General features: G+C 32.2%; 1 protein-coding gene and 5 non-coding genes across 13 annotated transcripts in view; 5 read left to right on the top strand and 1 right to left on the bottom strand.

Annotated features, from left to right (window-relative positions):
- Positions 1–24915, bottom strand: part of LOC126913986 (uncharacterized) — a 215228-nt gene that overhangs the window by 121561 nt on the left and 68752 nt on the right. For 7 of the 8 annotated variants that reach the window (XR_007709533.1, XR_007709537.1, XR_007709532.1 and 4 more), the window contains exon 3: positions 14462–14607. Coding sequence is in view for 1 of the 8 variants with exons in the window: in XM_050717334.1 (XP_050573291.1) it covers positions 14462–14606 (145 nt within the window). In the remaining 7 variants the exon portion in view is untranslated. Of the gene's footprint in view, positions 1–525; positions 1771–14461; positions 14608–24915 lie in introns of those variants that run through there. The other variant, XR_007709538.1, reaches the window with a different exon arrangement.
- On the top strand, positions 7068–7139 carry Trnae-cuc (transfer RNA glutamic acid (anticodon CUC)). Its single transcript has one exon. It is a non-coding gene; the product is annotated as a tRNA-Glu (tRNA).
- Trnae-uuc (transfer RNA glutamic acid (anticodon UUC)) lies at positions 11562–11633 on the top strand. Its single transcript has one exon. It is a non-coding gene; the product is annotated as a tRNA-Glu (tRNA).
- Trnae-uuc (transfer RNA glutamic acid (anticodon UUC)) lies at positions 12315–12386 on the top strand. The gene has a single exon. It is a non-coding gene; the product is annotated as a tRNA-Glu (tRNA).
- Positions 13035–13106, top strand: Trnae-uuc (transfer RNA glutamic acid (anticodon UUC)). The gene has a single exon. It is a non-coding gene; the product is annotated as a tRNA-Glu (tRNA).
- Trnae-uuc (transfer RNA glutamic acid (anticodon UUC)) lies at positions 13786–13857 on the top strand. Its single transcript has one exon. It is a non-coding gene; the product is annotated as a tRNA-Glu (tRNA).

Here is a 24915-nt window from a genome sequence, read left to right on the forward strand (position 1 = left end):
ATAGCACACGGTTCGTGAAATGTTTCTTATTGAATTTCTCTTACTTTCACGTTAAATATGGATATTTACTTGTTCACCGGACAAAACTATTATATGCATTACTTTATGAACATTAAATAAGAAAGTTGCTAATATCCACTAATCAGATATCGGTAATTTAATAATGTAATATCGTAATATTTAGTAATTTCCATTTGCTTATATTTCACATACCAAGCACAATGAATTCTAATACTCGGTATTCTCGTTATTCTACCTAATAATGAAAAATTGAACATTTCACTTACAAAAGAAAGGTATTAACTGCTTCGTGGCGCTTATGGCGATACTATAAAGAAGCTTACCACCGTAACTACGTTATGTTTCTCTTACAACCACACCTATAACTTTCATAAATAATGCTTTCATTTATCATTTAATAATAATATTATTATACTAATCAAAACATATGAGACAGATAACATATTATATTAAAATGATGAAGTAAGTCATTTCCACACGAAATATAAACAAACAATCACATACCTGTCATCTTAACACAAATAATCACCAAGAATTATAATAACTAATTTTCACAGCCAAACAACGGATCACTTTTTCAAAGATTTATGTCTCAAACAAGCCGCGCTTTCGAAGAAAAATACCAAAACAAAACTACGTTTCCGTAAAATCGTAAGAACCCAATTTATTACGCCACCTTCTACTTGACACGCTCGACATGTAACATCAGTGACAACGTCGCGTTTGAAAATGTCAAACGAAAATTTCGTCGAGTCGCGATAAGGAGGACGTAACAATCCGAGCAGAGTGTGTGGTGCGTCTTCGAAAAAGCGAGTAACGTGGAACGGGGATAACTTCGATAAAGGGAACCTCATATCTACGGATTACGCGGTTCCTCTCCCTTTTCATCCCTATCGTGCAGCTTGACCTCGGTCGCGTGATCCTCTTGGCTGTTTACAGAGCACCGTTGAAATGGCAGACACGAAGACACGTATTTTGCGAGCTGCGAGCGCAAACTTTGCGTTCCAAGCTACGCGATGTGCGTCAGTATGCCTAGACATCGGTTATTGCCACGTTTTCGACGTTTCTGCGATTGTTTGCCCTCTCTCGCCCTATACAACGACTAACATACAGCGACAATGCCATCACGGTTTCTCTTCGCGACCTGCCACATGCGTATGTAACAATCGCAGCTTTGTTATGCCGCGGTAAAATACACGCAAGTGTTGTTACAGTGATATATTTCCTCGGCGCGCGAGTTATGTCACGAGGCACCTGCTGCATTTGTAATGACGGTGTTACGCTTAACTTGGTTACACGACCTTTAAGCATTGTGGTGTTTAATAAAGTGCGGTCGAGGATATTGGTGGATTTATGTGCTTGGTTTTGTTTACATTTTGCATCTTTGGTTTAGAAGATAGAACTGTTTCGTATGAGAAAGTGACTTAACCGATGGTAAGACGTCTGATGATTAAGTCGTTCATGTCGTTCGTGTATCTTCTTTTCTTAATTTATTCTCGCATTTTTATCTATGTATGTGGATTTATCTATGTAGATTAGGAGAAACGTAATAAATGCTTTGTGAGGTTGTGAAATTTACTGTGGAATTCTGTGAACAGGCCTATGTACAATTAGTATTTTAATGTAATTGGCTTCGTGTAATTGGTTTGAGAAAACTAACATGTGCGATGCAACGTTTCTTTAGAGAAATCGTATAGTAATTAACATACTATCGATTAACTTATATTAACTACGCTTATTATGAATTTACCAAGTCAAATAATCCACTCTCAAATTTGTATCGGATCGAAATTTGTAAGTTAAACAGAAGATCTTCACGCGATGTTAAATAGGTGTATAATGCTGATACTCGAACACGTAATTACTAAATACACAGAATTAGAAATTCTTTAGAAAATCAATGAAAAAGCATGAATTTCCTTTTTCATATAAGAAGATAAGAGACGAAAATTTAATTTTGTGATGTTTCTACATAGATCACAATTTTCTGTTATTTAAATTAACTAGATGTTTAACCGAGCTGAATACGTATATAATTCCAGAAATATTTTTAAACTATATTAATTTTTAAATAGTTTTAAAACGATATTTATGCCTTTAAACGAAATATAAAAATACGATATAAATATTGCAAATATTGAAAAAAGAAACTAAAAGTATTTATAACATTACAAACATTTTCCGTAATTTATCTTTTCAGTTATCATAATTCTAATACTATTTGTATAAAAGATGTTATCATCACAATAAATCGCTTCTGAAATTACAAAACCCGCCTTGACAATTATTTTATTTCTTTCGACGAATCAAACACGCAAAGCTATATATATAGTGCATGTCAAAAAGTTGAAAAACTTCTATAGCATCTAAATTATTTAAATACATTAACCACAAACCAATATTTTACGTCAAATGCTAGCAAAACAAGGTTGCAAACGGAAGTGGTAAAAATGGCACCAAAAACAAACTATATAAAACGAATCAAGAAACCACGGAACGTTTTTAATCTCTCGTGGACCACAATATTTTCTCGATAGTAATAACGGTAACCAAATACGCTAGAAATCCACGAAGTGCAAAGTAACAGTGCATTTTGACGATTGTGCAGTGTTATACTCGATATATGACGAAGAACGACATTTTTATAATACCTATGTGTTCGTATATATTTTTCATAAGAGAACACATTTAAAGATGGTCAAGTAATATAATATAAATTATACTTGTTATTAGATATCAAAATATGTCTTTGTCTTATTTTATTATTAAACATTCAACGAATCTGAACACGAGCTACTCCCTTTCTGTTTTAAATATAATGTCAACCTTTACTTCCGTACATTTGCTTCCTTTCTATACAATGTTATCTCCCCAACAGTTTTAAAGCACTGACAGTATCATTTTTTCCAAGCACACACCACATCATACACACACCATATGTGGCATAGATATCGTGGAACGCGTATGCTGTATTGTCAGCGTCGAGTGGGTTAAGATAATAATATGCGTGTGAAATGTTTTATGAGTTTGTAAATGCTCCTAAATTTTAGGAATAGGTAGGACGAATACATAATTTTATGTTAGTCGAGGTAGTGAAAAATATCACCTTTAAAAACTATATCTATTTACATGCATGAACTGAGATAAACTACTTTTCAAAAACAAAGTTTTCCTCAGTTTATTGTTCAATTCCTTGGAAACTCAACCCGCATAATAGACAGATACATTGAATTTTTGGTTTGAATTGATGTGAGATTTACGACAGTTTCTTCGCCATATCAAGGTAGCATTACTTCTGGAAGATTAGCTTTAAGTAGAACTGTGTCGTTTTTGCTATGTAAATGCCATTGATATCGATTTTGCAATTATACGCTTACGTAATACGCTGTATCATTCATTGATAAGAATATAATTCAATATATTTTGAAGTTGGTAAACTGAACGTCTTATTAAAACTTGTAAAAGTTCTGTCACAGATAATAATATTTGTAGTATATCTGTAGTATACAAAAACTGATAGTATATATACTATATACATATAATGTTACATGAATTATATAGTCATTGTAATTATGTAATCATTATATGAATTATGTAATCGTGATTCTTTTTCTATTAATATAAAGGAACTCGTTTATCGTATAATTTACATAACACATACAAAATAGTTTCATAATCAATATCATGGTAACGTTTTAATCAATGTTTAATCTACGGATGTGTGTTATTTTGCATACATATTAGAACTGTATGCATATAAAATTTTGAAAATCAAGTTCATTGCTATAATATTCTACAATATATAACTGTAATAATGATAATGATCCTGGCAATAATAATTGCAATAATAGCAATAAAGAATAAAATAATTATCAGAGCCCTTTTCATCCATATGTTTACGAAACCATATTTTGTACGAGCAACAAAAATAACCAAGCGTCCAACTACTTTCGAGTATCAGAATATTGCATCGACATCAATAGACTACGGATTTCTATGCATCTACATAAAATTTTATTTACTTCATTCATTTATTTAATATAAAAGTGCAACACCGCACAAAAACTCTACATCGTGCAAAAATATACAAAATATCTAAACTATATTAATCGTTGTAATATTCAGGTAAATGAAACAAATCTCTGCACACATTCCATTCCATCTCTTTAATTACGTTCATAAAAAATTAAGTTCGCATAAAAATCCGCAGTCTAGTCATCGATGTTACTCAGATAGTTAACAAATATGCTATTATTGAACGATCAGAAGCAAGTTTCCACTTGTTTTCACAATTTGAGAACGATCACTAAAATGTCACCTGGAATCTGGAGTAAACATCAGAATGCTTGGAAACCGCTCTAATTCCTCGATCGTGATCGTCAATCGCCATTTCTGACCTGGATGCAAGGACAAATCCTCGGCATTCGAGGCTCGAGCTCCTTGTATCCAGCAGGTAGCTCTTGAGCGACGTTCGTGAGTCATGCTATGTGAACGGTGGCATCGCATTCGCATGCAGGATACCTTCTGGCAATTTCAACGGAAGCCCGGAGCGGGAGGTCGGGATTGCCCACATTGTAAACACGTTTATTAACTCGTGCACGCGAGTTAAGAACCGTGCGGGTAGAACGTATTGAGGTAACACGCGTAATCTCGCACGTCGCTTTGTAACCACCGTCTTTGTATACACTATGCGATCATGAAACGTCTTTGACATAATATAGCTTTCACGAATTATTTTTGCGATCTGAAGAGATCGTCAAATTGATATTTCGATATGAATTAGAAAATTGAACTATTTTTTTATATACAGTATAGTATCAATATTTCTTTTAATCTATCGAAGATGCATAATTATTGATTGCATTAATACAAACATCGTGGCATGCACAAAAGCATTAGCACAGTACACGATTTCGTATGCAAGTTACAATTGTTGCTTGTAATTATCTATTTAACTAGTAATTAACAAAATATTATTTGTTACTGACACGATACAAATCATTATAAGTTAACTTAGGCTTGATATTGTATTATTTTATTTGAGTTTACGCGAAATTATTGAGAAGAGTCTAATTTATACGTGTAATCTGCAATTGTGACGATGCTTAAGAGAATTCACTGAACAATAATATAGAATACAGAATAAAATGCGAAAGTTTAAAATTTTGATAAGAAGGTTAACAGCATGATAAAAAGGCATAAGGTAAATACACATATTACTTAATATACATTATCGATTGGGTGGATTTAAAGAAGAATTATACAGAAACAGCAACACTTGACATGCTTTTTAAGGAGCGTTAGTGAATTTATTACACAACCTAACTCAAATTTACATTTTTGTAAATGTGTTTCTATGTCTTAGCAAGTTTACAATTCGCAATTTATTCCGTTTGAATAAATTTTCTTCCATTCGAGTCACGTATTGAAATCTACATTTATTTGAATTTAGGCAGATTTACATTCGTGAATTTTTCAACAGACAGCCTAAAAGTTCAAGTTTAGATATCAATACACAACAGATGTTATGACTTTGATTCGCAGGCAATACCGTAACACTTGCGAAACATCTGTGCGTTTCATTTTGATGGACTATAAGATTACTTAAAATCTCCAATAAAAAGGTTCTCCCTTGTGATCGTTTATTCACCGATAAAACTTCGAAGAATGTCCTGTAAATTCTAGAATTACAAAATATACAACAATCAAATTCATCAATAAATATACAACAATCATTTAGTTTTAACAAAACCTTTCGACTAATTAACGGAGATAAAAATCGACATAGCATTCTTGTTATTCATTTACTAAAATAGTATTCTGGAAGGAATTAGTTTAACCGAAGCTTGCCATTTTTTAAAATAGACACTCTAGGCATCATTACGACATCTTATACGCATATCGTTCTTCTATTCGGTTTGTTTCTTTGGAATAACATAGCTGTATGTTTAATCTTCGTAACCTCAGACCGTCAGCTGTTAAATACAAACAATGTAGGAGTTACAACAGTTAGTTACCGTTTAGCACTTGTAAACAGTGGTCATTCGTGTAAGACGATCTGGGTAAAACGTGAGTACAGTTTTTGAACATTTTGATTCTGCAATGTCAAAATCATTCTTTAGTGTACTTTTTATTGCTTAAGATTTATTTAGGTAGGAACAGACTATGGGTAAATCAAAGAATTTATTTGAAAACGAAAGGGAAGAAATCGTAAGGCTGCGAACGCAAAGTAAAACCTTCACCGAAATGGCAAATATAGTAAACAGGTCAGGAACGGCTTGTAAGCAAGCTTGGTATAAATTTTTATAAATTTTTAAATAAAGACAGGCATGTATTGCGATTAACCGAGAAACGAAACACCATGGAAAACAACGCCGAAGATGGATCGCCGGATTCATCGATTGAGCGAAAAGGATCGTTTTCGTAGTGAAAATAATATTGCTGCAGAGATAAACTATAAAAACGATACACAAATTAGTGCTAGAACTATTAGGAGAAGATTAGAAGACTTTTACTTAAGAGGACGAAAACCCCAAAAGAAACCACTGCCGAGTTCCAGGAATCGAAAAAGACGACTTGCATTTGCTAAAGCTCATAAGCATTGGACAAGTGAAGATTGGTAAAAGATATTGTTTTCAATATTTTATAATTAATTTAACTATCAATTATCAAACAGGAATTGATCAACAATATTTAATGAAATAGGAGTATAATTTCAAAGGGAATCTGAATTGCACAGTATTTATTCCCAAATTTAGCATGCATAGGTAAGCATAAAGTATAAGCGTATAGGACTAAATAATTTTTGTATGATCAATTATTATACTTTACTTATTTATTATATTATACTGTATAAACTACATACTTTTATAAATTTGTATTATTTTACGCAACGGCAAATTATTTGTTCTACCAACAATTCACGTATTTTGTAAAAAAATTAATTGATATTAAATATATGTTTATTATATTTAAAACAATAAATAATAAAATTTTGCCTTGGCAAATTTTGCTTGATTCCATAATCATTCAACAGAACTAACATCTCCGGTATGGTCTAGTGGCTAGGATACCTGGCTCTCACCCAGGAGGCTCGGGTTCGATTCCCGGTACCGGAATTCTTCTTTTTGAAATTTAGAATGAAATATTTTTTAGTTTTCGCGATTATTATTAATTACTATCTAATAAAGCATTCATGAAATGTGTACATTTTGCACTTATCTAAAAAAAAAAAGGGGGGGTAGGCCACATTAAGAGTTAAAATCAAATTTTATATTAAAATCACAATACAGATTAAAAAACCCTATTTAATACATAAAATAAGTTTATTGTAAATAAATAACAATCTCTAGAAATCAATCTTATCTATTTGAACAGTCGTTATCAAACCAAAGTATCCGGACATTTGCTCATTTTGGTCATACAGTATTGACAATGTGAGAAATGTACGTTTCAATAAAGTCTACACTTCGTAATGTACGATCAAAACTCCGTTTTACGGCCGCTATTTTAAGACGTTTAGCTAATCCCAGAATACAAATCGATTCCAATCCATTCGCCGTTACGAAAAGGAATGGTCCTGTTAGGAAAATTTAAGGGCCTCGTTGTCACATAGATGAAGCAAATTTACCGGTTGTCCTATATATCGATACGTATGATATAGGATACTTCAGGATAGCGTATCCTCCACAGATGTCCTGGTGAAAGCATAACATGCGGACAGGGTCTACTTATCGACACTCAAAAGTATTTTATCCTTACAACTATTTGTTAAATTAAAAGTTACAGACTTAGACCCCTAAGTATATAATTTTGTATAGATTTCTCCTACATCATGGTCTTATTGAACCACGACTCATCTTAAAATTAGCGTAAAGCTGAGCTTAGTTCACGCTTGTTACAGAAGCGAAGAAAGTAGAATTCGAAAGTAGATACCTCTTAGTAGAAAATGCATCGTGGGAGGGAGGCAACGGGTGCAGATGAACGGTACCTTGACAGTCACGTTTCTCCACGCCTTGTGATTATTGAATATTTAATGTCGGTTGCACGACGTTTGACTTCCTGATCCAAGCGTGCAAACCGTAATCGGCGTGATCATGCGATTTAACAACGCTCTGAATAGCCTTTGTCCGGAGATTTAGTGCCATCGATCCAAACCGCGTTTCCAACCTCTATAATATTACGTTCCGCTTTCCATTTCGTATCGTATCGCATCGTCGTTGCATGTTTGGACACACGCTATTCAAATTGTGCAGCGTATGCGTATTAGATAGACGTCCTGCATGTGTGTCTTCGACGATAAATTGATGGTTGGATGAAAATAATTCCATGCCAAGTAGGTTGCTTATGATAACTGATCGGTAATTTATGAATATTTAATGGATTTTGCGGAACATATAGTAACTACAAAAAGTAATATATTCGCACAGCATCGTATTTAGTATAAGGTTTGCATACTAAATAATCAAGTCCAAGTATTTTCATCTGATTACAAAAATGTTGTACCTACTGTGAAAATAACATGTAAAACCTAATAAAGAAGATTGTTCATTGAAAAGTAAGAGTATGTACAAATATCTTTTGTAGTCACTGTATGTTTAGTACAAGCCAAAATATAGAAAGATCGTAAATTAACCTTGTTTATGATCGAACTTTCTAATACTCGAACTATCGATGCCGAAATATCTGATATTATAATAAAAATCATTAGTTCTATACAGTTATGTAGAAAGAGAGTTTATTAATAAAGTGTTAATTTGTAAACACGAATATTTTTACGAAAATGTTGGAAAGCTAGTAACAATGAACTTACTCATTTCACAAATACAGAATCACAGGAAATCGCTGGTTTACCGCTCGAAATACAGGCAAATGCACATGATTCACCACTCATAGTTGCATTGTAACTTGCGATGTTACTCACAGACGACGACTTAATGTGAGGGGAATACATCGGACATCATAATTGAAAACGTTATTGATTTTAACTTGCATAATAAAGCGGTATTGCCGTATTATCTTTATGGTAATAAACAGATGAGATGTTTATAAAATAAATAGCTAAATATTCAAATATTCAAAAATTCAAATTTTTAAAAATTCAAATTTTCAAAAATTCAAATTTTCAAATTTTCAAAAATTCAAATTTTCAAAAATTCAAATTTTCAAATTTTCAAAAATTCAAATTTTCAAATTTTCAAAAATTCAAATTATCAAAAATTCAAATTTTTAAATTTTCAAAAATTTAAATTTTCAAATTTTCAAAAATTCAAATTTTCAAATTTTCAAAAATTCAAATTTTCAAATTTTCAAAAATTCAAATTTTCAAATTTTCAAAAATTTAAATTTTCAAATTTTCAAAAATTCAAATTTTCAAATTTTCAAAAATTCAAATTTTCAAAAATTTAAATTTTCAAATTTTCAAAAATTCAAATTTTCAAATTTTCAAAAATTCAAATTTTCAAAAATTTAAATTTTCAAATTTTCAAAAATTCAAATTTTCAAAAATTCAAATTTTCAAAAATTCAAATTTTCAAAAATCAAATTTTCAAAAATTCAAAAATCCAAATTTTCAAATTTTCAAAAATTTAAATTTTCAAAAATTCAAATTTTCAAATTTTCAAATTTTCATAAATTTAAATTTTCAAATTTTCAATAATTTAAATTTTCAAAAACTCAAATTTTCAAATTCTCAAAAATACAAATTTTCAAAAATTTAAATTCTTTAATTTTTACAATGAGATGTTTTTGAATTAGCTATTTTTTTATATACATTCGTATTACATAAAATTTAAGTTTCTTTTATACCTATATATTATTTCTTGGTCTGTAAGATAAGGGTAGGATGCAGAAGGCAAAAGCCTACCTAAAATACACGAGGAAAAGTTACATAAGTAACTTACACCGCTCGAACCGACAGTTTTATGACGAGACCCTATAACAATAACTAAATCTCGAGCACTGGAAAATGTCTGCTGAGATTCTATGAATCAACTGACGTACCATTCTTTTGCTGAACGTTGCCTAACGCAAATTTGAACGAGTCTTTAACCACCAATGTAGAATATTTTTAAATTACTTGTGTCTTAAAAGCAAAATATGTATCATTTTTTGTTTTATAATGTAAACATTAATTGCTAAAAATATTTAGTAGTATTTATATGTCGGAGATGAAAGAACACCGGAACCTTCCCTTTGGAACTTTGGGAAGATCCCTTAGTACTGCAATCTAGATTCCACCATAGCCGTATTAAGAAATTGTTGTCATTCGATCTGACTGTATTTATTTGAGATTTATGATAGTGAGCTCGGGCTCGAGGCGACAACCAGTCGCCGAACGTAGCCGCGGTCAAGGGATGAACGCTTTGTCTAACAAAGGTACGGGGTAATAATATAGCTCTTCTTAAGACGAAGAAATAGTTGTAGCGACATCCGACAGTAAATATCCCAACAGTTTTTGTCCCGTAGCTCGCCACACGCAAGCTCTATTCTTCGAGTAAGATGATTGCCAGATGTTAACGCATCTGCACAGTATATGTTTAGCTAGCCTGAGGACCCATTATAAATCTCAAGATTTAGTTAACTAAAGACCTTCAAACAGACAAATAGTCTTTGTCCCATCTACGGGAAAATATGAGAAACCTATTTTTTCACGAACGACGCTTCCCGCTAGCAACTTTCTCTTAAGGGCGACTAGCACCCTTCCCTAACCACCAACATGGAAATTGACCAATTAACAGTAACGTCAATTTCCCTCACTTTTCGAATGAAGACTTTTCTCCGCGAATCCGATGAGCTCGTGCCCTTAGACACACCCCATATAGTTTTCCTTAAACCTAACTCTAATCTTAACGTCAACCCGACATATATATATATGTATATTATTTCTGTCTTTCTTAATTAGAATTGATTAGATTGTCCTGTTTCTAATTCAGCTAATAGTGTAAGCAAGAACATCTAGAACAGGCCTTTCATTATTTTTTTATTCAAAGAAGGCTTATGGCAAAATTTTTGATACGGAGTTAAGTTTTTAATAAATTGAATTCAACATGTAAATTTAAGGTTTGTTTCCTTTTTCGTTGTTAAATATTTCGCAAGAATAGAGCTTGCACAATTTATTTTATTTCAAGTTGTTAAAGAAAACATTGGTGAACTAAAACACAAGTTTAAATCACCATAGATAAAAAATATTTGTCGAAATTAACACGATTGGTATAACGAATAGATAAGATAAAGTTCATTATATTTTATTTTGTTTACTTATTAGGTAGTTTACTTATTGTACTACATATGAACAAATTTAAATTTATATTACTTTATTAAATGCTTATTAACTATTATTATTTCTAACAATTGTATGATTTTACTTTCCATATTATTTCTTATAAAATAGATAAGTTTTACATGAGATTTTATTTTTCAAGTATTGATTACGATTTGGATATTGAAAATTACTCATATGAGCGATTAATTCATTAAAATTTTATATAATAGTACATGTTACATACAAATAACGTTCCAATATGAAGCAGCATACATAATCCGGTATGGTCTAGTGGCTAGGATATCTGGCTTTCACCCAGGAGGCCCGGGTTCGATTCCCGGTACCGGAAATTTATTTTTGAAATTTTTTCTTATCTTATTTGCATAAAAATCCATAATATTTTTTAGTAAATTAATGAAATTATTTACGAAATGGATGACCATTCCAATCTTAATGACCTTAAAATATGTTGTCGAGGTAAATATTTTAAAGAACTTTTCCCTACAAATGTTACCGTCGCTTAGCTTTAGTTTTGGAGATATTCGCAAAAGTTTCTCTTTCGATTTTGATAATTGAACAGCTCTTTTTTCAATATCATGACTGAAATGTTTCCAATTTCGAATAACGATAATATAATATAAAAATTAATATGAATTGTAGCGTTATTGGCAGCCTTTCGGCGGTCGAAGAATAATTTAAATAAAACCTAACCCACTGATTTTCCCTTCTTGTATGAGTTAAAAATTAATGAAGCATAATCATAACGCAAACTAAATTGATGATTTTTGCAAATATCTCGGAGACTAAACCAAACAGCGGTAACGCGTATAGGGAAAAGCTATTCAAAGCGTTGACTTTGTCGACATATTTTACGATTATTGAAATTATAAAGGCATTCGGTTTGTAAATAATTATCTAACATAATTTCAATATTAATATATATATATATATATATATATATATATATATATATGGAAAATAGTGTTCAAAAACTCCGTTTTCTTTAAAACTTAGCAAGGACCTAATATAATCCGGTATGGTCTAGTGGCTAGGATACCTGGCTTTCACCCAGGAGGCTCGGGTTCGATTCCCGGTACCGGAAATTTATTTTTGAAATTTTTTCTTATTTTATTTGCATAAAAAACCCTAATATTTTTTAGTAAATTAATGAAATAATTAACAAAACCGACGACCTTACCGATCTGAAAGACTGAAATTTTTATTGAGGTCAACATTCTGAAGAATGTTTCCTTGCACATGTTACCGTCGTTTGACTATAACTTCAGAGATAACTACGAAAGCTTCTGTATGATTTTAATAATCGAACAGTCTTTTTTTCAATATCGTGACTAAAATATTTCCAATTTCGAATAACAATAATGTGATACAAAGATAAATATTAATTATAGCGTTATCGGTCGCCTTACGGCTGCCGAAAAAAAATTTAAGTCAAACATAACCCATTAATTTTTGCTTTCTTATGTAAGTTGAAAATGAATGAAACGTAACCGTAACGTAAACTAAATTAAAGATTTTTGCAAATATCTCGGAAATTGAACCAAACAAGAGTAACAAGTATAGGGTAAAGCTATTCAGAATGTTGACTTTATCAATTTGTTTAAGATTATTGAAATCACTGAGGTCATTCTCTTTGTAAATAATCATCTAAATTTGAATATTAATATATAAATAAAAAATTGTGTATTCAAAAACTGCATTTTGTTTGAAACTTCGCAAGGACATAATATAATCCGGTATGGTCTAGTGGCTAGGATACCTGGCTTTCACCCAGGAGGCTCGGGTTCGATTCCCGGTACCGGAAATATATTTTTGAAACTTTTTCTTTTTATTTTGTTTGCATAAAAATAGACAACTTTTTCTAAATAATATAATAAAATTATATACAAAACGTACGACCTTGCCAATCTTAATAACATTAATATATGTTGTCGAATTCAACATTCTGAAGAACTTTTCCCTATATATATATATATATTACCATCGCTTGGCTTTAATTTCTGAGATATTCACAAAAGTTTCTCTTTCAACAACAATACGATTTTTATAATCGAACAACTCTTTTTTCAATATCACGGCTGAAATGTTTGCAATTTCGAATAACAATAATATAATATAAAGATTAATATGAATTGCGGTGTTATCGGTAGTTTTATGGCGGTCAAAGAATAATTTATATCAAACCTAACCCACTGATTTCTTTTTTTTCTGTGCATTGAAAATTAAAGAAGCATAACCGTAACATAAACTAAATTAAAGGTTTTTGCAAATATCTCGGAGACTAAAACCAAGTAACGATAATATGTATAGGGAAAAACTATTCAGAGCGTTGACTTTGACGACATATTTTACGATTATTGAAATTATAAAGGCGTTCGGTATGTAAATAATTATCTAACATAATTTAAATATTAGTATACAAGTGAAAAATTGTGTGTTCAAAAATTGCGTTTTGTTTGAATCTTAGTAAGATTCTAATATAGTCCGGTATGGTCTAGTGGCTAGGATACCTGGCTTTCACCCAGGAGGCTCGGGTTCGATTCCCGGTACCGGAAATTTACTTTTGTCATTTTTTTAAATAATATATTTTTTTTTCTAACATTGAAACATATTTTTTCGAAATAGTACTAATAAAGAAAGAAATATATTCCATATATATTTATATAGATATATAAATTAGATATTCCAATCATTTTCTTCAAACATTTTTCAATTATAATCTTCTTATATATATAATTTCACAAATTTATGAATAACATATGAAATGGTTAACACGTATACGGCCGAAAAGTATTTGTTGGTTATCTTACCCCATGTGTAGTAATTGATATGCTATCATATAAAAAACTATACATGGGAAGCTTCATTGAGCGGCTGCATATAAAAGTTATGAGTCGGACAATGGGTGCTGACGCGGTTGTTTTTTATTTTAAATTGTATAATTTTTATTAGTTATTTTAAAACATATGACAGCTTCATTTCTTGAATGCATAATTTTGTAACATCTTTCGATTAACAATTCATAAGCCGAAGAAAATAATCTGCATTTTTCGAAAAAAATTTGTAAGCGTTACGAGTATTACAGAAATGTTATATTTCACCATTATGTTGAGGATTTTTAAAGTAAGAATACTTTGTCGAATGAGAATAAGAACTTACTTGAAAGAAAAAGATCTTGGAGGGCCTGGGCTGCCTGGCATAGGAGAGCCCATGTTTCGGCAGCGGCAAGTCCTGTTCCTCGCAGAGCAAGTACATCTCCCGCTACTACAGCGAGACCAGGTCCTCCGTTCAAGTCCGTTTGCATCCTGCAACAAATAAATTCCACACTTCCGTTTAATAATGTACTTGTTTTAAAATATCTACAGAGATTATAAAAACAAGAATTGTACGTATATGACATATGCAACTTTATTTCATGAAATAAGAATATCATATCTTTTTCTATTTATTATTCTATTTAATTTACTTAAACTTCGAAATTTATCAAATAAATTAGATTAGATTTCAATAAATTTATTTAGATACCATTATAGATATTAGTCTATATAAACGAATTTTCATTGTTCAAAAAATTGTTGATCCCGAAAATGACCGATTATATTTTTGTTATTGGAACTTAATCCAAACTGAGAAATGGCTGGGGTTAAAAAGAGAAAATCAGGCGAAGTTACTAAACTGTATAAGTAGCAAAATTGAATTTACATAACATGCATCCGCACTCTATTAATAACACAAGTTAAAAATTAAGTTTAAAGATTCTTGACATAGTTCGCAATTTGGAAGGCAGGTATAATAGTAGACGCTTTCCAGTTTTCAAGGTAACAGATGTACTGTGATTAACAATGTTGAGGGATCAGTTAAACCGCGCATTCTTGAAGTTTCGAAACTACGCTATGGCTAAACGCGTGCCCTTTGTGACGACTTAATGGACAAGTGTCGTATTTACGAGAATAGTTAAACGAGTTAGAACGATATACTCGGTAAAGTAAGGCCGATGAGAGAAGGTTTACAAGGAATTTCAATTAACTTGTAAATATCACGAGAGCTTTATAAATTTCAATGTATATGTTAATACCTTGGTAGTTGATGCGACGTTAAACCTATATTAAACAAACGTGAGAAGAGCTTTAGAACATTGAAGCTTGACAACAAGATCTTAATATATATCTAAGGAGGAAACATTTTGATTTATTTAATTCTTTATTAAAATCACAAAAAGAAGCATTTGGATTTATTCTCTTGATTCAAAATGATACTTCAAGAGCGTCATGATAATTACACTGTGAATATTTATGTATTTCTAGAAAATCTGAAAGTACAGAATGCAAATAATTTACAGAAAGGTAAAAGATATTCAGAGTGCAGTGGTTTTTGCAATATTTAATAGGTAAAGTATTTTCTATTTAAATTACATTTTTTAAATTATACTCCACTCATACAGATGTGAAATTGAGTAAAAGTCTGCTATTGAATAATAACTAAAGAATGTATCCGATGAAATCCATCCCAAGCAAGCCCAAACAATAAAGATTTTCTCAGAGAACAATACAAAAGCGGCACGCAGACGAGGGAAATAATAAGCTTATAATTTACTAAACAAAAAAGAAAAATAAGAGAAGAATGAGGAAGGAAAGCGGAAGATCTCACATATTCATCATCGCATCGTAATATTGCCTTATTCCTCTCATTGTTGACAGAATGCAGTTATGAAATCATGTACATACGTATTCTGATCGAGATCGAATTAATTAAGAAAGCCGCGTTTCGGCCGTATGGTTCGTAGTCTGAAATGGAGCGGAAGCAACGAGACGAACAAAAGGGGACTGAAATAATCGAAGCTCTGCTCCGTGGCCAACAAGCTCGATACATCCAATATGCACGCCCCGGCCTGTTTACATTTGTTTGTTCTCGACTAGCTGCACGACACGTTGCTTCAATCCTGTTTCACCGTAGCAGCCCACTGTTCTCGACTTGTTTCGTGTTAGACGCAGGCTTATTGTGTTCACGTTTGAAAAATCGATGAAGAATCTAAAGTCTCCTCTAAAAAATTCTCACACGGTCTTATTAGTTTATAATTTCCAATGTATTAAACTGTTGAGAAAATTTGTAGCGAAAGTTAAGGAAGATTCAACTGGAATTAGGATTTTCCGCTTTTTCCGATAATAGATTGGTTTAAATAGCTTTCACAGCTCAGTTATGGCAGCTAAGTCGCTGTTACTTTCCTCCTATCACCGTTCTATCTGACACATTTAACTAATTGTCACATTAATAATTCATTATCTGCACTTATTAATTTATTGTAGGAGGCTTTTATGTATCTATGTGTTATACAAAATATTTTGGAATTTGTTTATCGTTTTAATAAATAAAATTTAAAACTGAGCTGAAAATATACATAAAATATACACAGAAAGACACAAATACTTCTGTGATGTAACCGAAATATACTACTTGCCCTAAATATCTCGTCCTAAATAACTTTTACATCCATTTCTAAATTTGTTTCAGGCCTACAAATTTTTTATTTTTATTTATTGCGATTAATAAAAACAGAATGTTCAATTTAATGTTTAATTAATTTAATTGAAAAATAATACCTCTATTTTATATATATTTGTACAGCTTATCCACTCTTCCTGTTAATATTTAATTTTATTACAATTTATTACTATTTAATCATGCATTCTAACCCTTCACCTCTAGTTTCAATGTGTGTGTATTCATAATATCATTGCGAATAAATACGAGGCAAGAGTCTCATATAATTCAGTTTAAAGCTTCCTAAATGTTAGGTCTTAATTCTCCAAATTGCGTTAGAGAATCCATTTAAATGCGCTAGAAAATGTGTGTGTATGTGGTTTTGTGAAATAATTGAAGATACGTATGCATTCGAGAAAAGCACCTGAGAGTCAACTGTGAAAGAGAAAACATGTGAAATTGGTCTGTGCGAATGGAAAAGTTCGTAATTACATTTAGTTTCAACATCACCTTCTGTTTAATATGTAAACATTTATATCGGATTTATATCGGGTTTCCATGAGTACCTTGTTTTTCTTATATCTCGATGATACATTAATATTTTCGCTAGTAAAACAATTTATATGCAGAATTTTCAAATAAAACGTAATGAAAGGTTTTTAATACAATGCAGCATAACAATACATGCATCTCATATACAATGTGCGATAAGTTATAATATAACTTACTAGTAGGGGAGAAATGTATTTAACAAATTCGATAGTTATTCCTTGATTAATCCTTTCTTCTTTTCATAATCAGCTTCTGTATCGGTATAAAAATATTAAATGTTTAAACGTTCGAGAAATTCCTTCACAAATTTTATAGACGTAAAATCTTTTTTTATGATCTGAATTTTAATCGTATCATTGAAACAATGTGACAATGATCACTGTTCCCCGAAAAAATTTGTTGGCTCTTAATTTTTTCGAACTGTATCTTCTCTTTGGTTATTTTCCTTTGGGCACGTGTTTTACAGTCCCTAGGAGATTTTATTCTCTATAACCCGAGCAAATCGTATTAATTTTCGCGTCTAATTACTATTGAGCGGAAAGTAAATCTTTTACGTCGCTATTCTTCTCGTTATTTCACGTTTATACTGTCTCTTCCACCATTTTCTTTCTTCGAATATCTTATAGATAAAAAGCGTGAAACACACGAAAGATAGTAAAATTGTATGAAATACTAAAACCAAATATTCACAACCTATCTACATTTTAATAATACCTATTGAAATATGGCATCCAATTAATGTCACATGTAGCCGAAGAAAACATTAGGGTTAACAGGAACACTTTCAAAAACACCTGTGTTCATATGTAACTTCAACATTATGTCCATTTTTCCCTTTCTTATGCTATAATCTAATATGTTTACCATTCTTTTATTGCACGAGAGAAACACGAGATGCATTTCCTATACTTAGGAGCCCGTACCCTTGAGCTAGACAAGGTGATAGCAGTCTACCAACTAGAAACCTTTCCTTTTTATTTTCATTCGATGGAATGGAAGAAGTCTTTCTCTTTGATCATGCTGCGACCATAAAACGGGAGGGGAAGAGAGTTAATACCTTTTTCTGAGGCCCAAAGCTTAAACCCTAAGCTAGCAAGTGGAAAACGCTGACGAATCGTTGGGTAGGTGCTTTGAAATGCAGCTGATGAAGGACAGTGACTAGAAATTACTGACTACGAACCCGATATGAAGAAGAAGAGCAAGAAGAGAAACAGTAGCGTGTCGTTATTTTCGTATTACGATATATTCGCTTGAAGATAACATTACTCTGGTCAATATACCTTTCTGGATAGCACACTTCCTTACTTATTTATTAATTATTAATTCGTCATTCGAACAAGGGTCAGATGTCCAACAGATTACATATTATTTCGAATAGTTCCAAAGAAAGCGAAGAAGAGAATGATCCGTAGCACGGTCATATAAACAGGTTTGGATACCAAAAACATTGACGAAACTATCTATCTTTTGAGTAAAAAAAAAAAATCAAGACGGAGGGCAAGCAAAGGTCCCGTTTTGCGCATGCGTGACACGCATATACACATATATAAATATTACGAATATCTTATTTCTGTCTATCTCGCAGAATGAGAATTTTTTTTACCAATTGTCTCGTTTTCTTACTCAAGAGACGAACATTTTTCCCTAGCAGCATAGCGAGTGCACAGACGTATTTATATAGCCGGGTTCCGTACAATACAGCCTGAGGTGACGTGCGTGATAGGTGTAGAAAAATCACTCGATATGTTCAACAGTAACTATTTACTCATCTTCGTTCTTTATATACACTTCCGCGTAGAACGCGCGATACAATTATAGGCTCACGGTTACAAGTTCGGATTCGGCGCGACACGTTTCGCGGTGCGATTCAAGTCGGGAGATGATTGCACTAGATGTCGAGAGATTCGGATTCGTTATTACGGCCAACTACCAACGATCAATTCGGATACGCGTCCCCCGACTTGTCTAGCGACTCACTGCGGACTGACTTTCCGTCACGATGATGCTGCTTAGAAAAACTGTGATTGGGTGTGTCCAAGGATACGGAATCCTCTTGGTTCGTTAAGGAAAGTGTTGGTTCGGAAAGAGAGGGAAATGGACGTCGCTGTTAATTGGCTAAATTTTGAGTTGGTGGTTGGAAAAGGATATTAACCGCCCTTGAGAGAAAGTTGCTAGCGAGAAGCGTCGTACGCGAGGAAAAGCAGATTTCCTGTATCTCTAGTGGGGGGTATGTGTAAGGACTGTTGAGACAAAGACTATTTGTCCCTTTGGAGAACCTTAACTAAATAAATCCTAAGATTTATAGCGAGTCCTTGGGCTAGCTGAAAACATTCGGTGAGAATGTATCGACATCTGGCAATCATCTTGTTCGGAGGGTAGAGTCTTTGTGTAGCGAGCCACGGGACAGAAATCGTTGGAAAGTTTGCTGTCGAGTGCCGCTACAAGCCCTAAAAATAATGATCTAGGCATGCCAAGAAAATTGTTGAGAAAATTCAACTAATACAAAATAGAATGGATAGAAATTGAGAAAATGACCGAGTTTACAGAAGAAAATTATGTCGCGTATGTAAGAAAAATATATGTGTAACATTTGTAGATTTCCATCGTATACAAAAACCTGTTTTCAAGAATAGCATCCAAAACAAAAGTATTAATTTTTCAATATGAAATGTGTATTTCTATACGTACTATTTTTTATAAATATGCTATTATGTTGAATTTAATTCTGCATTCTTCTTTTATTAATTTTATTATATACTTTTTACAATTTTTCTTCTAGTAATTACATGTTCAATAAATTACGAGTTCTCCTATTAAAAGAACGACTTTATTGCACATTTTAATTCGCGCATTAGATGGAACCAATTATCACCATGATGCTGTAGGTAAAATAAATTCGTTTATCGAATCAAAATAGAAGATAAGAGAGAAAACATAGGCTGTTCTCGCGAGAAAACATAGAATGCTTACTCTTTCGAAGACAATTTTTAAATTAATTTTTAATTCTCCGGTATTAATTCTCTGGATGATTCACGCGATATAGATACAAGCACATATGAACATTGAATTCCAATCAATTTCATCTCAGCCCAAAGCCATTGCGGCTCGAGTAACAGCAGTCGGTCCGAAGTAGCCACAGATCGAAAATGAAAACTCGTTGGCCTCGGCAGGATCGATTTTTAATCAAATGCAGAGCACCTTGCACCCGCCAGTACCACATCGTTTGCAACGACGCGTGCAGATTTACCGATTGTAAATCTTCGCATCGAGTAGTCGGCCTGAGGGATAGCGGACAGCTAGATCGATCTGTGTTGAAATAATGGTGCCGTGTATTCCAGTTGCTATCTTTTACCAAAAATCCACTTTTATCGATTTTATCATTAATTAGAGATCCTTAGCTAGCGATCCTTATATCAATAATAAGTAGATAAATAATACTCGTAATATTATATTAATGCAGTGATAAGTAGATTTATGAAATTATATGTATTTAGGAAAAGTTGAGGCTGCAGAAGTGCACGATTGCAATATAATATACAACAGTGTGTAAAATATCTAAGGTATGGTACGATAAATGGAAGTGATATAGTGAGATTGGAAAATTGGTCAGCGATCGAAATTTACAATCTTCAATGATCGCAATAATTCATTTGAGACATACATATCTAAAGATCATAAGAATCTCGCCCAGGCCTATTGAGGACGTTAATTTAGAATCAATTTTTCCTTCGAATTGTATCTAAATATATTAGAATGGAACTTATAACGGAAAGTGATTGGAACTTACGCAGAATGAATATTTTCGAAGCTCTAATTTTACCACTCATTGATGAATTGTTGAGTTAAGCACATTAAGATGACAGGTATTGATCTAAGAAAATTGGCATTCCTATTTACTCGCGTGTGAAGTACATACGGTTACATTTACGGCTGAATTAATTGACGATCTTATTTAACAATTTAATTCGCAATTTTTCTATATTACTTTCATCCATTATAACTGTTACAATATTTAGTAGGTAAAACTGTTCTCTATCCCAGTTTCATTTTTAACTATATTCATAAAGATTTGCATGAATACCTGGACAAATATCGAAAGAGACGAACGAATTTCCTAGAAGATAAAACTCACGAAGTTATAGATAGCAAAAGGTCTAATTCTCGTCTTCTATTTCTTCTATCTAACTCTCTATCTTCCTTGCTTCTTTATAGAAATACGAGATTGTATAAACATTCGCGATCTGTCTATTGATTTCCACTGACCACAGGCGTGTAATAAAAAGAACTGCAACGAACGCAGAAACACAAACCTAAACCGCTAATTCACAGACACAATTTGTTCCAAGTGTATGCAAACTTTCGCAATGATCACGATACCATCGAGAATTCCGTCGGCCAGATGAACTTCGATTGAAAACTTTTCGACCGATACCAATCCATTCTTTCTGTGTATGTTTTAGATGCAAATGTCAGGAAGTTATCGGGCAATCGCTCCAGCTTGAAAACTTTGTCTTGGCCCAAGTATTTGCTGAACGCTCGTCAAAGAGTTTCCATCGAAGCTAATTCCTTCTGCTCGAAGGATCGGCAAAACTTTCTCCAAGTATTAGCTTCCAACGCGACAAATATGTCGCGAGAAACTAATTCTTCCCTGGTCCCTACTCCTTCAAAGAAAATATCGTGTCCTCGATAAGGGATGAACATCAGTTATAATGCATTGATGCATCGATTCGTTTAACAGCGGAGGTGAAGTTGCGCGACCGTTTCCTGCTTACTAGAAAAAGTTCCATCTAGATTCGTTCAAAAGCAGATTATGTTCAGTAACTGACGAAGGTATTCGAATACTTAGCACAGAAAATTTTTATCAATATATTGTGTACATTATGCGAAACTTTTTGAAATTTCGTTAGCATTGATGAGATACGAGAGACTATCGTGACTATTATAGTAAAATTCGAAACCAATTCGAAGATATATAATTTTATATCGTATGTAGATATATAGAGTTTATAGAGTTAGAAGTTATAAGACATTTATTACAAACATACACTAAGCGAAAAATTATTATATAGCATGGACAGTAATTTTAAACGTACAATTAGCGTTAAAGATGATCTCACTAAATATTGTAAATTATCAATGTATGTAGCGAATAATTGAGAGGTATAAACGGAATAATGAGAAAGTTTATTTATAAATATTAATAAAACCTGGATGAAACAGCAGTTTCTAAAATCAATATATCGATTTTTACTTGTTATCTTCTCTTTTCTTTCCTAAGATGAAAAATGAAAGGTGTGCGCTGGATATTTAAGTTTTATGTTAGAGCTTCGAAATTTTATTACAGGATTAGTTGGTAATATTGCGAGATTACTATTAATTACATTATTGAGTATACAATATGAGAAAGATATAGGTATATGTAATTAATAAAGTGAAAAAAATAACATAATGTTGCGAAAGTGATTTTGAAGGAAGTAAAATTTTGTGTGTAGATCATAGCAATTGGACTCGATATTTTGTTTACTTTTATCCTAATCTTAAATTTTTATTTTCATATTACACGAAATATATTACTCTCTTTAAACGAAATTTATAAATAAATAAGTATAACCTTTATTTACAACCATATTTTATATATGATATTATTACATAAATAAAATTATATCAAATAATTAAATATAATTAAAGTAAGAAGTAGACTTTTAATAAGAGAAGTTATTAATCGATACATATTTCTTATATTGGTTAAATATAATTTACAGGTATAGTTAGTCGGGCAAACTGCGGTTTATCAGATCCGGCAAATTACAGATCCTTTAACGATCAAGCAAATACACAATACCGATATAACTGGGTCATCGATTAGATGTTTAAACGAGATTGGAAGATTATTCAATTTGAATTATGCGATTCGCGGACTTGCTCAATCTGGAACTCTAGTAATTGGAAAGTCTGTTAATTCTTCGTCACGACTTCGATGAAATTTCCGGTTGAATGTAATAAAATATCAACGCAGGCATTACAATTCAAGCGAAGAAGGAAATTTGAAAAAGCCTAAAAATGATGGATAGTGGAAAGATGTTGAGATTGTACATGATATGCAGACATAGGTAAAATATGAAAAATTAAATATTCGCCATAATATTCAACAAATAAAACAAATGTATACTTATACTATTTTTCTGTTACCATAATCGTATTTACAAAAATATGAATTTACATAAACCTTTGCAATCTACTAACTATTAAGGCAAGAAAAATGTATTCCAAAAATATTCTAAACTCTCTCACGATGCTTATCGAACAGGCTCATTCCCATTTATACCGATTAATTCTCTTTCGTAAGAAATAAAATTTTTATTTGAATGAACGAAACGAATGAAGCTCAGTTGAAAACGACCAAACGCGTATTAAATCGTCGATAATCGATCAGACGACAAGCATGTATCTGGAATCGTGAAATTGCAGGCTTGTCCGAACTGGCTGGAGGAATGAAAAATTTCCGGCCGCTTAAGAGGTTCGTTCTATTAAATGCGGATCGAATCGACATTGTTCGTAAAGGCAAAGGCGGCAATAGGTACGCTCGTTACGAGCAGTCGAGGAGACAGGATGTTTAATTAGAGGACAATCCGTTAATGGCAGTACCAGAGAGTGCCTCGCCTAATTCCACGAAATTTCATCAACGAACAAATCGAACTTCAATTCGCGAGACTCTGCTACTCGCTGGCGAGTCTCGCCTTTGGTCGATCGTAATTTAATAACGTCGGTTGCCATCATTTTTCCAATACGTCTCTGATATTGTGTTACCATCTTGGATTTATTAAGAAATTATCAAGTACAAGGGATCGCCTAACGAAGAGTGAATCCCGATTCGCTTGGATTATTCTCGCGTTGTTGGATATCGCGCGTTTCCATAAAATAAAAATAACTAAGTTTTTATTTTATAATTATTATTTAGAATAAAGGACACTTTGCTGATTTCGATGAGTTTCGAATATTTTTGTCAAAAGGAACGTGAATATTTTCCTGTACGTACGAGATTGGTCAGCCTTAATTTTCGATTTACATATATGTAAAAGTACTTTTGCTGTTGTATATATTGTACTGTATATAATATTTCTAATATTTGTCATAAGTTTGCATTAGTTTGAATTAGTTTCGTGGTAGGTTTAGGACAGATTTGAGTTGTATCGTCGTTTCAGATAGGTTTTCAAGAAGGTAAAAATCTTCTGGAGGACGATGAAATAAAGAAAGCGAAGAAGAGAATTACTATAGGTGAAATTATCTCGTCACAGGGTTTTGAATAATCTTAAACAATAAGAAATTAATACGAAATAATTAGTATTAACAATTTTCATTGCTTCCAATTAGGAAAATAGGAAAAGTGGACTTTCCACCTCTACAGACAATTATCTTAAAAGGATAAAGTGGATCAAAATTTGATCAAGTCGATGGAGGCTAAGTTCTCAAGGGGTCTTTATAAGAATTTTTCATCGATTTAAAAGAGGTTTAACTTTACAAACTTTTTAACAGACTTACTATCTTCTGTTCAACTTTAAACCTAAAACGAATAAATAAATTAA

Source organism: Bombus affinis, chromosome 3, assembly GCF_024516045.1.
Source record: "Bombus affinis isolate iyBomAffi1 chromosome 3, iyBomAffi1.2, whole genome shotgun sequence".
In the NCBI taxonomy this organism is placed as follows: domain Eukaryota; kingdom Metazoa; phylum Arthropoda; class Insecta; order Hymenoptera; family Apidae; genus Bombus; species Bombus affinis.